This window comes from Pongo pygmaeus, chromosome 16, assembly GCF_028885625.2.
Source record: "Pongo pygmaeus isolate AG05252 chromosome 16, NHGRI_mPonPyg2-v2.0_pri, whole genome shotgun sequence".
NCBI classification, from domain to species: Eukaryota; Metazoa; Chordata; class Mammalia; order Primates; family Hominidae; genus Pongo; species Pongo pygmaeus.
Window position 1 is genome coordinate 98,754,751 of NC_072389.2, and position 12,387 is coordinate 98,767,137.

General features: G+C 46.7%; 1 protein-coding gene across 1 annotated transcript in view; it reads right to left on the reverse strand.

The window, feature by feature from the left end:
* RGMA (repulsive guidance molecule BMP co-receptor a) overlaps window positions 1-12,387 on the reverse strand; it is a 45,597-nt gene that overhangs the window by 29,386 nt on the left and 3,824 nt on the right. Inside the window, exon 2 of the mRNA XM_054451844.2 lies at window positions 53-168. Within this exon, the coding sequence (XP_054307819.1) occupies window positions 53-168 (116 nt within the window). The remainder of the gene's footprint in view (window positions 1-52; window positions 169-12,387) is intronic.

Sequence of the window (12,387 nt, forward strand, 5' to 3'; positions counted from 1 at the left end):
TGAGGGGCGGCCCAGGGACCCGGCCCCGCGCGCCCGGCCGGCAGTGCCTTACCTGCGGGGAAGCTGCAGAGAAGGAAGGCGAGGGTCGGCCAGAATCCCAGGGCTGAACGTCCTGCCCCTCTCCCCATACCCATCCATCCAGCTCGGCCTGTTACCACTAGCCTCTCCCTGGAAGAAGAGTTCAAAAAAAAAGGAGAAGAAAATAAATCACGCTGCGAAAAAAGGGCAGCCTCGCTCCGCCGGCGGGAGCAGCGAGCCGGGAGGCTCGGTCCACCTCGGCCGCGGGCGCCCGGCGCGCTCCCCTTCCCGCGCCGCCCGCCGCGCGCCCCTCCCTCGCCATCCATCACTCGGTTCCCCGCCAATGTCGACGCGGCCCCGCGCCCCAGCCGCCTGCGCCCCGCCCCCTCGCGCTCGGGTTTCAGCGAGGCCGGCGAGGTAGCGGGAGGCGGCCGGGCGGGGACCCAGGCTGCCCGGTTGCGGCGCTCGCCGTGAGGACCTCGGAAAACCACGGCCCTAGATCAGAGGGCGCGCCACGCTCCCCGACCCTCGCGCCATCTCCAGCCCGCAGCTGTCCTTGCAAAACAGGCCCAGCACCCTTGGGAGGCCGCAGGGCATGGGGGGGGGCAGGGCGCCCCCTTAATCCCCTCCACAAATATCCAATCCAAGTAGAAAACTGTGCTTGGAGGCAAATCCCAGCTCTACTTTCCAACCAGACTGCCAACCCCAAGCTTCCACCGACGCCCCCTGGCTCATCTGTCGCACTCAGACGTGACACCGGTTCAGGAGGCTGAAAAATCCACTTCGGAGTTGTCTAGGTCTGGGCAGGATGGCTCTCTGCATCTCAGCTACTAACGCACCTCGAGGTTCCCGCCCGTCGTGGCCCCGGGCCACCCATCCTGACTGGGTTTGGGCTGCCTCCAGCACCCCCTTCAAGCACCTCGCTGCTTCCTGAAGACTTGCCCCGGCTGCGCCCCCGTGCTGAGGGCCTGCGGGCCTAACCTTGCCACCTTGGCACAGCTGCTGCTCCAGATATATGGCTATGCCAGTCCGCGTGGCGCGCAGGGCTGGATGGTTTGGCGCTCTGCGAGGCCCGCAAGGCTGCACTTGGGAGGGCTTCAGTATGGTGACCTTTCCTAACTCTGTCGCTTATTTTTCTGGGAAAAAAACATCTCCTTCCCAAGGTTCCCTGGGCCCTGCAGTTGTGCTGCCGTTGTGATATTTAAGGGACTGGTAACTTCCCCTGAGAGACATCTTTTGGATGAAACACAAATAGTCCTGAGCAAGTGTTTTTAGTCAAACCAATTCCTTCCGCCACCCTCCTCACCTCACTCCCAAGCCTGCCAATCTGGTTCTTTGGGGAAAAAACATCTCTGGGTTTTTATCCAATTTAGATGTTTCTCTTAAGCACTATCACAGTCCTCACTTGCTGCAAAGGTCACACAGGCTGCAAGGCTGCAGCGCTGCAGCTGCATTTGGGGTTCTGGCTGCCAGGTCGGGAGTGTGGAGAGGAGCAAGTTTGAAGGAAGGGGAGAAGGCCCTGTCTGTGAAGAGACAATCCCAGCAGCAAGACTTATGAATCTGGCTTCCACAAAACAAGTACACAAGGGGACCATACCTCAACCAGCTGTGCAACAGGGCAACACAAAGCTGCTCTTTCCTTAGGTGGAAACGCCAGACACAACTCTTCTCTACGTGGGGGGTGCCACTGTGTTTCCCTGAAATATTTAGGTCTCAGATCGACAGGCTCTAATTATTTTTTCCCCAAACCAGGGTTCATTTTAGGATGGGTCTGCAAAATGCTACGGTTTTCCCAGTGAAAGCCCACCATCGAAAATGGTCTTTCTTTCGAGTGTGGCCAGTCCTGGGGCCCGACCCAACAATTTATTCTGCAGCATCACCAAACGGCGGCCCATTCCAGCGGCCACCGTGGCACGCTAAGCAGGCACTGTGCCAGGCTGCACAGAGGCGACCAAGTGGCCTTTTCACCTTTGAGGTCCGCTAATTAACACCATTTGCTAGAGTCTGCCTTTCACCAGCTAGTTCTAGAGTCTCTCGCTAATGAGAAGGATCACTGGCATTCCAAGTCACCTGGACAGTAATTAACCACCGTCACTGCTGCAGCATGTCCAGGTCAAAGACCAGGGCTCAGGATCCAGGGGAGGCCATGCAGCCCGCAGAAGCCCAGAAATCACGCCCTTCTGGGGCTGCCCTTGCCCAAGAGTGGACTTTTCGCAGCAGGACTTTTTTTTTTTTTTTTCAATGAGAACAGAAAAAAGAAATCTTCAACTATGTTACAATTTAAAAGCAGAAAAAAAAAAAAAAAAAGGAGTTTCTCCCTCCCACATCAGGAAATGTCATCCGATATTCTTAAAGCAAGGATAACTAAATAAAATACATGTGCAGCATATTCTGCAATTCCATTACAAACAGTAGTTTTTTTAATCCAAAGCTATTTTTTAAAGTATCGTTAATATACAGCAGTTGCACAAAAAGCAAAGGTGTTTTGACGAACAGGTGTATGCATTTATTCCTTTTTAGGAACAATATCTAAAAAAAAAACCGTCCTCCACCCTCCCCCAAAAAAGACAAAGATTCATACAGACACATCGGGATATATATACAACATAATAAACCCCATTCTAAAGAAGCAACTGAGATAACCCCCAGGGGATACAGAATCAGAATTGTAAAAATCATAGTGAAGTTTGCTTGCTGTAAAGCCTGAGAATTTTTTTTTTCAGTTGGTTCTTCTCGCAGCAGGACTTTTAACCTCTACGTTTCAGTTTCTTCATCTGTAAGGATTGGGCTGATAATATTGTCCCTCCAAGACTACAACTGAATAGAACTTGGAAGAGGCCCCAGGCCATGGGAGTTCCAGTGTCCCTGCTGGGAGACGGGCACTGGGGGACGGGGACTGGCTGCCATTTTAGGAGGGGACCCCAGTCTTACGGCACGAGCAAATAATTTGGTAAAGGGACACAAAGGGCTTTTTTTTTTTTCCCCCTCTCTTGAGGAGAAATGTCTGAGGCTGAATTTGGACATCTTCAAAGTGGGGACTTGGCCATCACACAGTTTAGACTATCATGAGAAATCTAGCCCCAACTAGAGCAGTATGGGGTTGTGTTGACCTTGAGGAATCTGTCTATACTGGCTAAACCAACCAACTTTTAAACAGCTCCCCAACTCTCTGCAGGAATAAAAAATTCCTAAAACGTTAGATTTGAGAACTCAGCACTCCGTTTGCCATAGAAACTCATTTAACTCAAAAGTGCAGTTGACTTCAAACAAACAGCCCCATAGAGTCTAACCAAGTATGTGGTGTCCCCTAGGCTACAGCTTAGACCTGGGGATAGAGACACTCTCATGCATGACTCTTGCTCCCTTTCTTCAGCACTGGCTGTGGAGGCCCCAATCCTGAGCATCCCCCTCCACCTTCTCTCCCTCTCCACTCTGGGGGTAGCTATTTGATGGGGGGAAAGGGGTCAAGGGGCTTCTGAAAGGGTTCTGCACAAGGCTGAAGACTTCTCGGGGGCAGTGATAGTCAGGGGCTCCAACTTTGCCTGTTTCTATGTATGAACAGAGTGTTCTCAAATCTAGGACCCGAGTCACCAGTCAACAAATATATATTCAGGACCTGCTGCAGGCTAGACCTTGGGGGATAAAGAAATAAGACAGTCCCTATTTCTGAATTGCTGGTAGAAACAGATAATAGAGAAAAATGAGTGCTAAAGGAGAGGTGAGGAGTGAATGACCTTTACCAAAAAAGGTGGTGTCTTTCAAAATAATGGCTAATATTTTGACGTATGTTTACATTGTGTCAGATGCCAGCTAAGTACTTTACATTTCTAGAAACTTTCAGCTAAGGAAGGTTCTATTACCATCCTCATTTTGCAGATGAAGAAACTGAGGCTGGGAACACTTAAGTACTCACCCAATAAATGGCTAATAAATGCCAAGCCAAGCAGGCTGAACTCCATGCTTGGCGTGCTGTGTGTGCCATTCATTCCAATGGTGGTGAGCAAGTCCGCACCGGGCTTAAAGTCAAGGCGAGACAGATTACTTAACAATCACTTTCAATAAAGCATAACACAGACTCTGACAGGAGAGACACAGAACACAGGCACCAGGGGCCTCCAGCCCAGCTTGGGGTGCAGAGAGGGGAAAGAAGCTTTCCCAGTGTAGGAGTATGCCAGGGGAAGTTGACGGGCAAGGGAGGGGATGGCAGGGAGAAAACTCCAGGCAGAAGGAACACCCAGCACGCCAGGAACAAGGTGTGCTTTACCTGAGGATCTGCAAAGGCTGAAGTGCGGCTGTAGAGGGAAGAAGTGAAGCTGAAGAAACAGAGCAAAGAGCTTCGGGAGCCTGTGAAGCACCTGGGAGCCCAACCCAAAGCCTCAAGATGGGGAGGGATTTATTCTTTTGGGAGACCACTGTGGGAGATGTAAAAAGATTAGGGTTGCCCAGGCCCTTCTCCAAAGCAGCTAAATCTGAATCTCGGGGCGGGGGGGGGGGGGGGGTTAGAGCCTGGGCATCAGCATTTTTTAAGGAGCTCCCCTAGGTGACTCATGTTTAGGGGAATAGCTGGGTTTGTAAGTTCTATCAGTCTCGGGCCCATGCCCTCCTTGCTGCTGGCTGGTGCACAGAAGACCCAGGTCAGTCAGTTTCTGCCCCTTGGGATTAAAGTCAAGGCAAGACAGATAACCTAACAATTACTTTCAATAAAACGGTGATTGCAAGTGACTCGAGCTGGACCAATCAGAATCTTTCTTGAGATTGTTGATACAGAAGCTTCAGTTCTGGTCCGATTCCAACATAGGATGGGTTTAGGGCAGCAATCTTGTGTGAGGGTGAGTGTTTATGAGTGTTAGTAGTTGAGGCAGCATTTGAGGACGTGACAGTGTGTGTGTGTGTGTGTGACAGCCACCCTGTCGCCCAGGAGGCTGGAGCGCAATGGTGCCACCTGGGTTCACTGCAACCTCCGCCTCCTGGGTTCAAGCAATTCTTGTGTCTCAGCCTCCTGAGCAGCTGGGATTACAGGCACACGCCACCACACCCGGCTAATTTTTGTACTTTTAGTAGAGACAGGGTTTCACCATGTTAGCCAGGCTGGTCTGAAACTCCTGGGCTCAAGTGACCTGCCTGTCTCTGCCTCACAAAGTGCTGGGATTATAGGTATGAGCCGCTGCGCCCAGCTGACATCTTGTTTTTACTTAAGTTGTATTTTATCAGGTGAGCTTTTTGGGGAGTGATGAAGATTTTATTTAGGCTAAGCCTCCCCAAGCCACTCTTCAGCACGTGACTCCCCCGCAGCTCTTCCTGAGCTCCTGTGAGCTACCCTAGTACCTCTTCCAGCTATGGAAGCTAAGAAAAATTCCTTATTTTGCTGAAACTAGCTTGATCTAGATTTCTCTAACAGATCCCTGTCTAATATGGAGGAAACGACCCAACACTGGTCCCAGGTATTTTTGCCATCCTCGCAAGCATAGGGATATGTTACCAATGGCTCTTAATCCACCATTCACTTACTGACCGAGAATTTGACATTTCTTGAGTAACCACCCATTCCCCCACGTCCTGAAAAATGTTTGTCCAGACCATGTCTTGAGGAACTGAGTTGCTTCAATTTACAACTCAGAGTGTGAGAACGGATCCTTATTTTTAATTTATCCCTCAAATTCCTCTTTCAAACTTTAAGGGCCATCCTGGGGTCTGGTCATCTCAGAATTGATGAATCAGTACTTGTTCTCTCTCTCCATACTTCAAGGTTTTACAGACTTTGATCATATCGCCTTTCTGGCTTCATCTTTCCACACTAAAACCCTTAAGGTACAAAGCAGCCCGGCCTCTTGCGAAGAACTTCAGGTGATGACACTGCTCACCTTCTGCAGTTCTGAGAGCTTTTTCTCAAGGGGAAGAGAATACAACTGCCAGGTTTGGGTAGAGCCCAGCTAGAATACTATTTTTCGCTTGTTTTCCAATATCATTTCTGACAGTATTTTAGCATTTTCTGAACACTTGGTCCTGAGTGGCCTGTAGCAAACAAACATTTTGCAAAGACCCCAAGGATCCTCCTTTGTGGCTATAAACAGACTGGACAAAGTCCATTTTCCTGTAATTTGGATTATGTTCTCATAAATGCATTAACAGACTTGTGCCTGCAAAAGCTTAATATGCATGTTCTTGCTAACTCCTAAGCTCATCCTGCAGTTAATCACCATTTGTTTGCCATCTCTGCATAGCCTTCATTTCATCCCAAAGCCTGGAACCATCTGAGCTTTCTCTTCTTCAGATAATCCATGTAAATTTAAACTAAGTCTGGATGCACCCACGATCTTGGGGGATCCTCACTGTTAATAATTCTTCATCCAGAAAAGTACCTGTTTATCCTATTTTTTATTTCTTGTCTCTAAGGATAATTCTGATCCACGGCAATTTCCCCGCACATGCTGGAGAGACTTACTATTGTAAATGACCTTTGGGGTAGAACTTTGTCAGAAGGAATTTTGAAAGTCTAAACAGAATTCATCCTGGGTTTCTCCCTCGTCTCCAGGCCTGTTTCTGACTCCTTAAAGAATGCTAATAGATTGGTTGGGTTTCATGTTCTTTTCAGAAAACACATGTGCTTCGTTCAGCTAGTTGAGACTTTATAAAGTGTGCTTCATAATAATACTTTTTAGTATATATTCTGCAAAAGTGGCTATTTAAAATGACCCGTCTGACCGGTTGCGGTGGCTCACACCTGTAATCCCAGCACTATGGGAGGCCGAGGCGGGCGGATTACCTGAGGTCAGGAGTTTGAGACCAGCCTGGCCAACGTGGTGAAACCCCATTTTTACTAAAAATACAATAATTAGCCAGGCATGGTGGTGGGCACCTGTAACCCCAGCTACTTCGGAGGCTGAGGCAAGAGAATCACTTGAACCCAGGAGGCAGAGGTTGCAGTGAGCAGAGGTCCTGCCACTGCACTCCAGCCTGGGCAGAGAGACTCTGTCTCAAAAAAAAAAAGGACCCTTCTCAGGTAGGGTGGACTCCCCTTGTGGGCGGGAGGCACAGTGTGCATGCCTGTGGACACAGGTGCCACATGAAATGACAGTTGTATATTTTGGCTACGAGGATGTTGCTGCCATCTTCATTATCTGAGGCTTCCTTTCTGTCTGTGTAAAGAATATCACCTGAGCTTTGATGCTCCTTCCCTCACCAAGAGACACTCTTATTCTTGGTAATTAAGACATAATTACCAAGAAGAAAAAACTACCAAAAATTTAAAAATTTTACCAAAATTAAAAGTTTTCATTTAAAAATTAAATTAAAATTTTTAATTAAAAAACTGCCAAATATTGCCAAGTACTGGATTTTATTCCAACATTTTAATGGGCTTTTAATTTTTATTTCATTTTTTTGAGACAAAGTGTTGCTCTGTCGCCCAGGCTGGAGTAGCGTGGCACAATCATGGCTCACTGCTGCCTCAACCTCCTGGGTTCAAGCGATCCTCCCTCCTCAGCCTCCTGAGTAGCTGAGACCACAGGTGCACACGCCACCACGCCTGGGTCATTCTTTGGTATTTTTTGTGGAGATGGGGTTTTTGGCACATTCACCCAAACTTACACTGCAGAAGGTAAGTAACCTGCTTGAGGTCACCCAGCAGGCTTGGTGACAGAGTGAGGTTTGGGCAGCTCTGGGTGACTCCCAGCTGCCAGGCCACCTCTGATGAGATCACAGCTGCTCCCCAGGCATGGGGCTTTTTGTTTTCTCTCTGCCTCTACTAATCCTACTCCAACCTCTTGCTCTGAACAGAAGCAAGGACTCCCTCTGTGCTCCCTTTGACCTCTGCTGCCCCAGGCTCAGTTCAGGCTGGGCTGGGCTGGGGCCTTCCTGCTGGTTGGCCGGCAGTTTCCACGGCCGCCCTTCCGTGGTATTTGGATGTATGACCCTCCTTCCTTCTTTCACACCTGTCCTTCTCGACTTCCCATATTCTCAGTAACCTCCTGGAGCAGCCATGTTTCTTTTCTCCCTACTTGTCCCATCTGTTTTTACTGGGACTATAAACTGGGGTATAACTACACTTTCTTAATGAAAGTCTCCCCCCGACCACCGCTTTCTTCTTAAAACTCTTGTCTGAGACTTCCTATCACACCTACTATCTGGTCTCTAAGTGTGCAAATTCTTCTGCCTGCAAAACCCAGTACAAAAGCAATAGTATTTATGAATTGCTTAATTGTCAGTGTTGAGATGGAAAGCTTCAAGACACTGCCACTGAATATGGGGAAAGAGAGACCTGGGATTTGGGGTGGTCCTAACTCCAGCTGTGTGGCACCACACCCTGTCCTATCTTCGGCCCCTCAGCTTCTCAATCTGCAGAATCACAGCCTGGATGCCCCAGGAGATCTCCAAGCTCCAGAGTCCTGTTTCCAGGGATCTGGTGAATTGATACTGGCTCTGTAACTAACTAGCCCTTGCCCACACCTGATTGTGAGGAGCCATTCTGAGGCCTCATCTGTAACACCTCTGCAGTCCCCAAGTGAAAATGTGGCCAAGCACGTAGGAAATGTCATTTGAAGAGTGACATTTTTTATGTTTTGATATCACCATGAAAATCAGTAATAATCCCCAACAATACTAAGGTATACCTGAAACCATACCTTAAAAACATTTAGCAACCGCCTGAGGTTTGAAAGCAGCTTTTGGGTACGCATACACAAGACATAGCAGGTTCCCGTAAAAGAGAACAGACCACACAGCGCTTATGTCTCTCCATTCCGGTAAGTTCTTGGGAGAAGAACTGGCTTGGAACCATTTATCCACCAAATGGCAAGTGTCTGAACCGACAGTGAGTCTGTGTCTCTCAACCAACAGAAGGCTGGAGTATTTGGATTAATGAATAATTTAGTGCCAAGCACAAATACCATAGACATTTAGCAATAAGAACAGATAACCAAGTTGTTCATCAAATTCAAAACTGTTTAGAATGGCTAAGCAAAGCTGAAATAGAGACAATCCCCAGCTGATGGGAGGTGGGGAAAAGTGCCAACCCAGAAAGAAGAACAAATGTGTCACCTTATGTGACGTTCTCTTCCACCATTGTTTTTCTTTCTTAAATTTGTCAAGGCTAAGGGAATTTCTTCACTTTTCTATTACAGAGGCAATATAGCATGCTGGGCTAAGAACATGCAGTCTGAACACAGACTCTCTAGATCTCAGTTATTTCATCTGTAAGATAGGGATATATTTGCAGATCTATCAAAAGATTGTTGTGAGGATTAAATGAGTTAATACAATCATAACCCACTTAGAACAGATGCCTGGCATAGAGTAAGTGTTGATAAGTAGTTGCCAATATTCATTTTATATCATGGACAGGAACTACTGTTTGGACTACAATAGTGCCCACTATGTGCCAGATTCAGCTACAGCCTTTGTATGTACAGGATCTTGGGGGAGCTCTGCAGAATTCCGCAAGGACTCACGGATAACCTTGACTTCTAGGTGGGTTTTAAGTTCATTTTCAGTTATACTTGAGGCCTGATGAGCACCTACTAGAAAAAACTCCCTCACGTAACCACAGTGTCGTCATCTTAACTATGCAATGGGCACAGCCATTTCCATTTCACAAACGAGATAGACTCATTTCTAAGTCTTGTCTAAGGACCATAAATACAAGTAGCCGTGCAGAGGCTCAAACCCAGGTCTTGAGATGCCAGGTGCAGTGTTTTTCCCACCAAACTACAGCTGCTTCTCATCTTCACTCATGGCTTATTTATTTCTCTCAGTCCAATAATATGCCCCACATGTAGAATACAGATCATGCATTAGAAAGGGGAATATGTTTAGAGATACACTGTTTTCCAGACATTAACAAAAATATAAAAACGTTTTAAGAAGAGAAAAATTTCCATCAACAATCTACCCCATCCATCCTAGAGACCAAAGAAATTGAAATAATTAGATTATGGAATTTTTTGTCTTTCTTTTGGATGGTAAATGACATTTTTTAGATCACGTATTCATAGAGTACTTACCTAGACTTAGCCTTCGAATGCGAGTTACATAGATTTACTTAAACAACAGGAAGATATTTAGGTAAACCTATCTACAGTATCAATTCATTGGAGTTCTTTCAGTCCACAAGCCACTCACAGCACATCTCAAGTTTTAAGCCAGATGGGCTTCAGCCTTTAGAGACTGGTCACTGACCCAGAAAGGGAGGGCCTGTGCGCCATCTTGGCTTGGGTTTGCCTTGCTCCTGTTGACTCCTGGCCGAGGCTCAGAGGGCCAGTATGTTCTCCACCAGGCCTGAAGTCAGGAGACCCTGCCAACAGCATCCATTTACTCATGAAAAAATCAGACACCTGGAGCTTAGGGATCTACTTGCTCAAAATGCTCCTTATCAGAGAAAAATAATAGCAATGTAAAACTCTCATAGCATGGAAGAAGGTGACGTTTAGCTTTTTTTGTCATATGATCTTGTGATACCCAAAGACTCTACAAAACCAAAACCAAGTGTTTCAGGAAAGCAAGAGAAGCTTTTTTTTTTTTTTTTTTTTTTTTTTTTTTTTTTTTTTTTTTTTTTTTTTTTTTGAGACAAGGTCTCACTCTATTATCCAGGCTGGAGTGCAATGGCATGGTCATAGCTCACTGCAACCTCCGCTTCCAATGTTCAAGCGATCCTCCCACCTCGGCCCCTCAAGTAGCTGGGACCACAGGTACACGCCACCATGTCCAGCTAATTTTTGTATTTTTTAGTAGAGATCGGGTTTCACCATGTTGGCCAGGCTGGTCTCGAACTCCTGAGATCAAGCAGTTAGCCAACCTCGGCCTCCCAAAGTGCTGGAATTATAAATGTGAGCCACCACGCCCAGCCAAGAGAAGCATTTTGAAATCAGTATTCTGAAATCTGAATGTCAGACTATTTTAGTTGCACTGACTGATATATAACAAAATAAATTAAACTCACAGGAGCCTCATGTTCAGAGGCAAAAATGACCAGCCCAAATTCAGCAGTGAGGGGTTATTAGCAGGGGTGGACCTGTGAGGGAATGCCATCATGAACTTCGTAACGTCTACAGGTGAGCCCAGCCTCTAAGCTTTGCTTCTCTTTTTGCTTTGCTTCCCTTGTATCAATAAATGGGAGCCCACCTGGGAAAATGCAATTGCACAAAAGAATCTATTTATTGTTTATACTTTACCTCTTTCCATAAAGGATATTAAACTAAAATGTAAATGAAAGCACATTAGACACCAAAACTTCCAAACAAATGTTAATTATTTTCAAGGTACCAATTATTTTGAGGAAACCCTGTAACTTTTTATGATTCTATGAATGAAATGGGCATTTCTGAGTGCTCTGACAACCAGAAAAAAGCCTGCGTGGAAGAAGAGAGAGTTCCGTGGCTATGTTCTTGCAAGGGGAATCTATTCTTCAGACTGCCACTGTCAGTGCTGAAAATGCACACTGGCAACACATTTCTAAGTCACTGAGAGGACCCCAGCATTTGCCCAGGAGACGTTTTTGAGCAAGCCTCTTTTAGATGAGCATTTGAACAGGCAGAATGGTATTCCTGCAAGGCGTTCGCCAGCAAGGTCTTCTATTCTTACAAGCTTATAAGTGGGTCAGACTTTGATAGAGAGAACCAAACTTTGTGAAAGCACCTCAAACCATCAGATGTCAAGGTTTTTTTTTTTTTTTTTTTTTTTTTGAGATGGAGTCTGGCTGTGTTGCCCAGGCTGGAGTGCAGTGGTGTGATCTTGGTTCACTGCAACCTCCGCCTCCTGGGTTCAAGCGATTCTCCTCTCTCAGCCACTGGAGTAGCTGGGACTACAGTCATGCGCCACCACACCTGGCCAGCTTTTACACTTTTAGTAGAGACGGGGTTTCACCATGTTGACCAGGCTGGTCTCGGACCCCTGACCTCAAGTGATCTGCCCGCCTTGGCCTCCCAAAGTGCTGGGATTATAGGAGTGAGCCACCGTGCCTGGCTATCTCAGGGTTTTTGAATAGACAATCTGGAGAGGAGAGACACATCATGGTGCAGATCAGTTGAGAAAAGTATAAAAGTCTAACAGGGGAGTGAATCCTAAAGAAGAGTATGCACTGTGGCTGACAATACTAGTAATGTGAGGGATGTGTAGGGGCCTTCAGGGGTAGGTATATGTATGTTGCATGCTTCCACCTAATCTTGTTTAAAGACATCAAGGAGAAAATTCTTCAAAATACCTACAAAGGATAAAAATGGGTTGCATCCATCTTCAAGAAGAAATGTACACTAAGAATAAAATAATGTTACCAAAACTCTTACTGAGAAATTAGGCAGAATATCTCTGTTTCACAAGGACAGAAGAATGGAATATTACCAGGAAACAGAGCAAACTGTTCCTGTCAGCCAGGGTGAG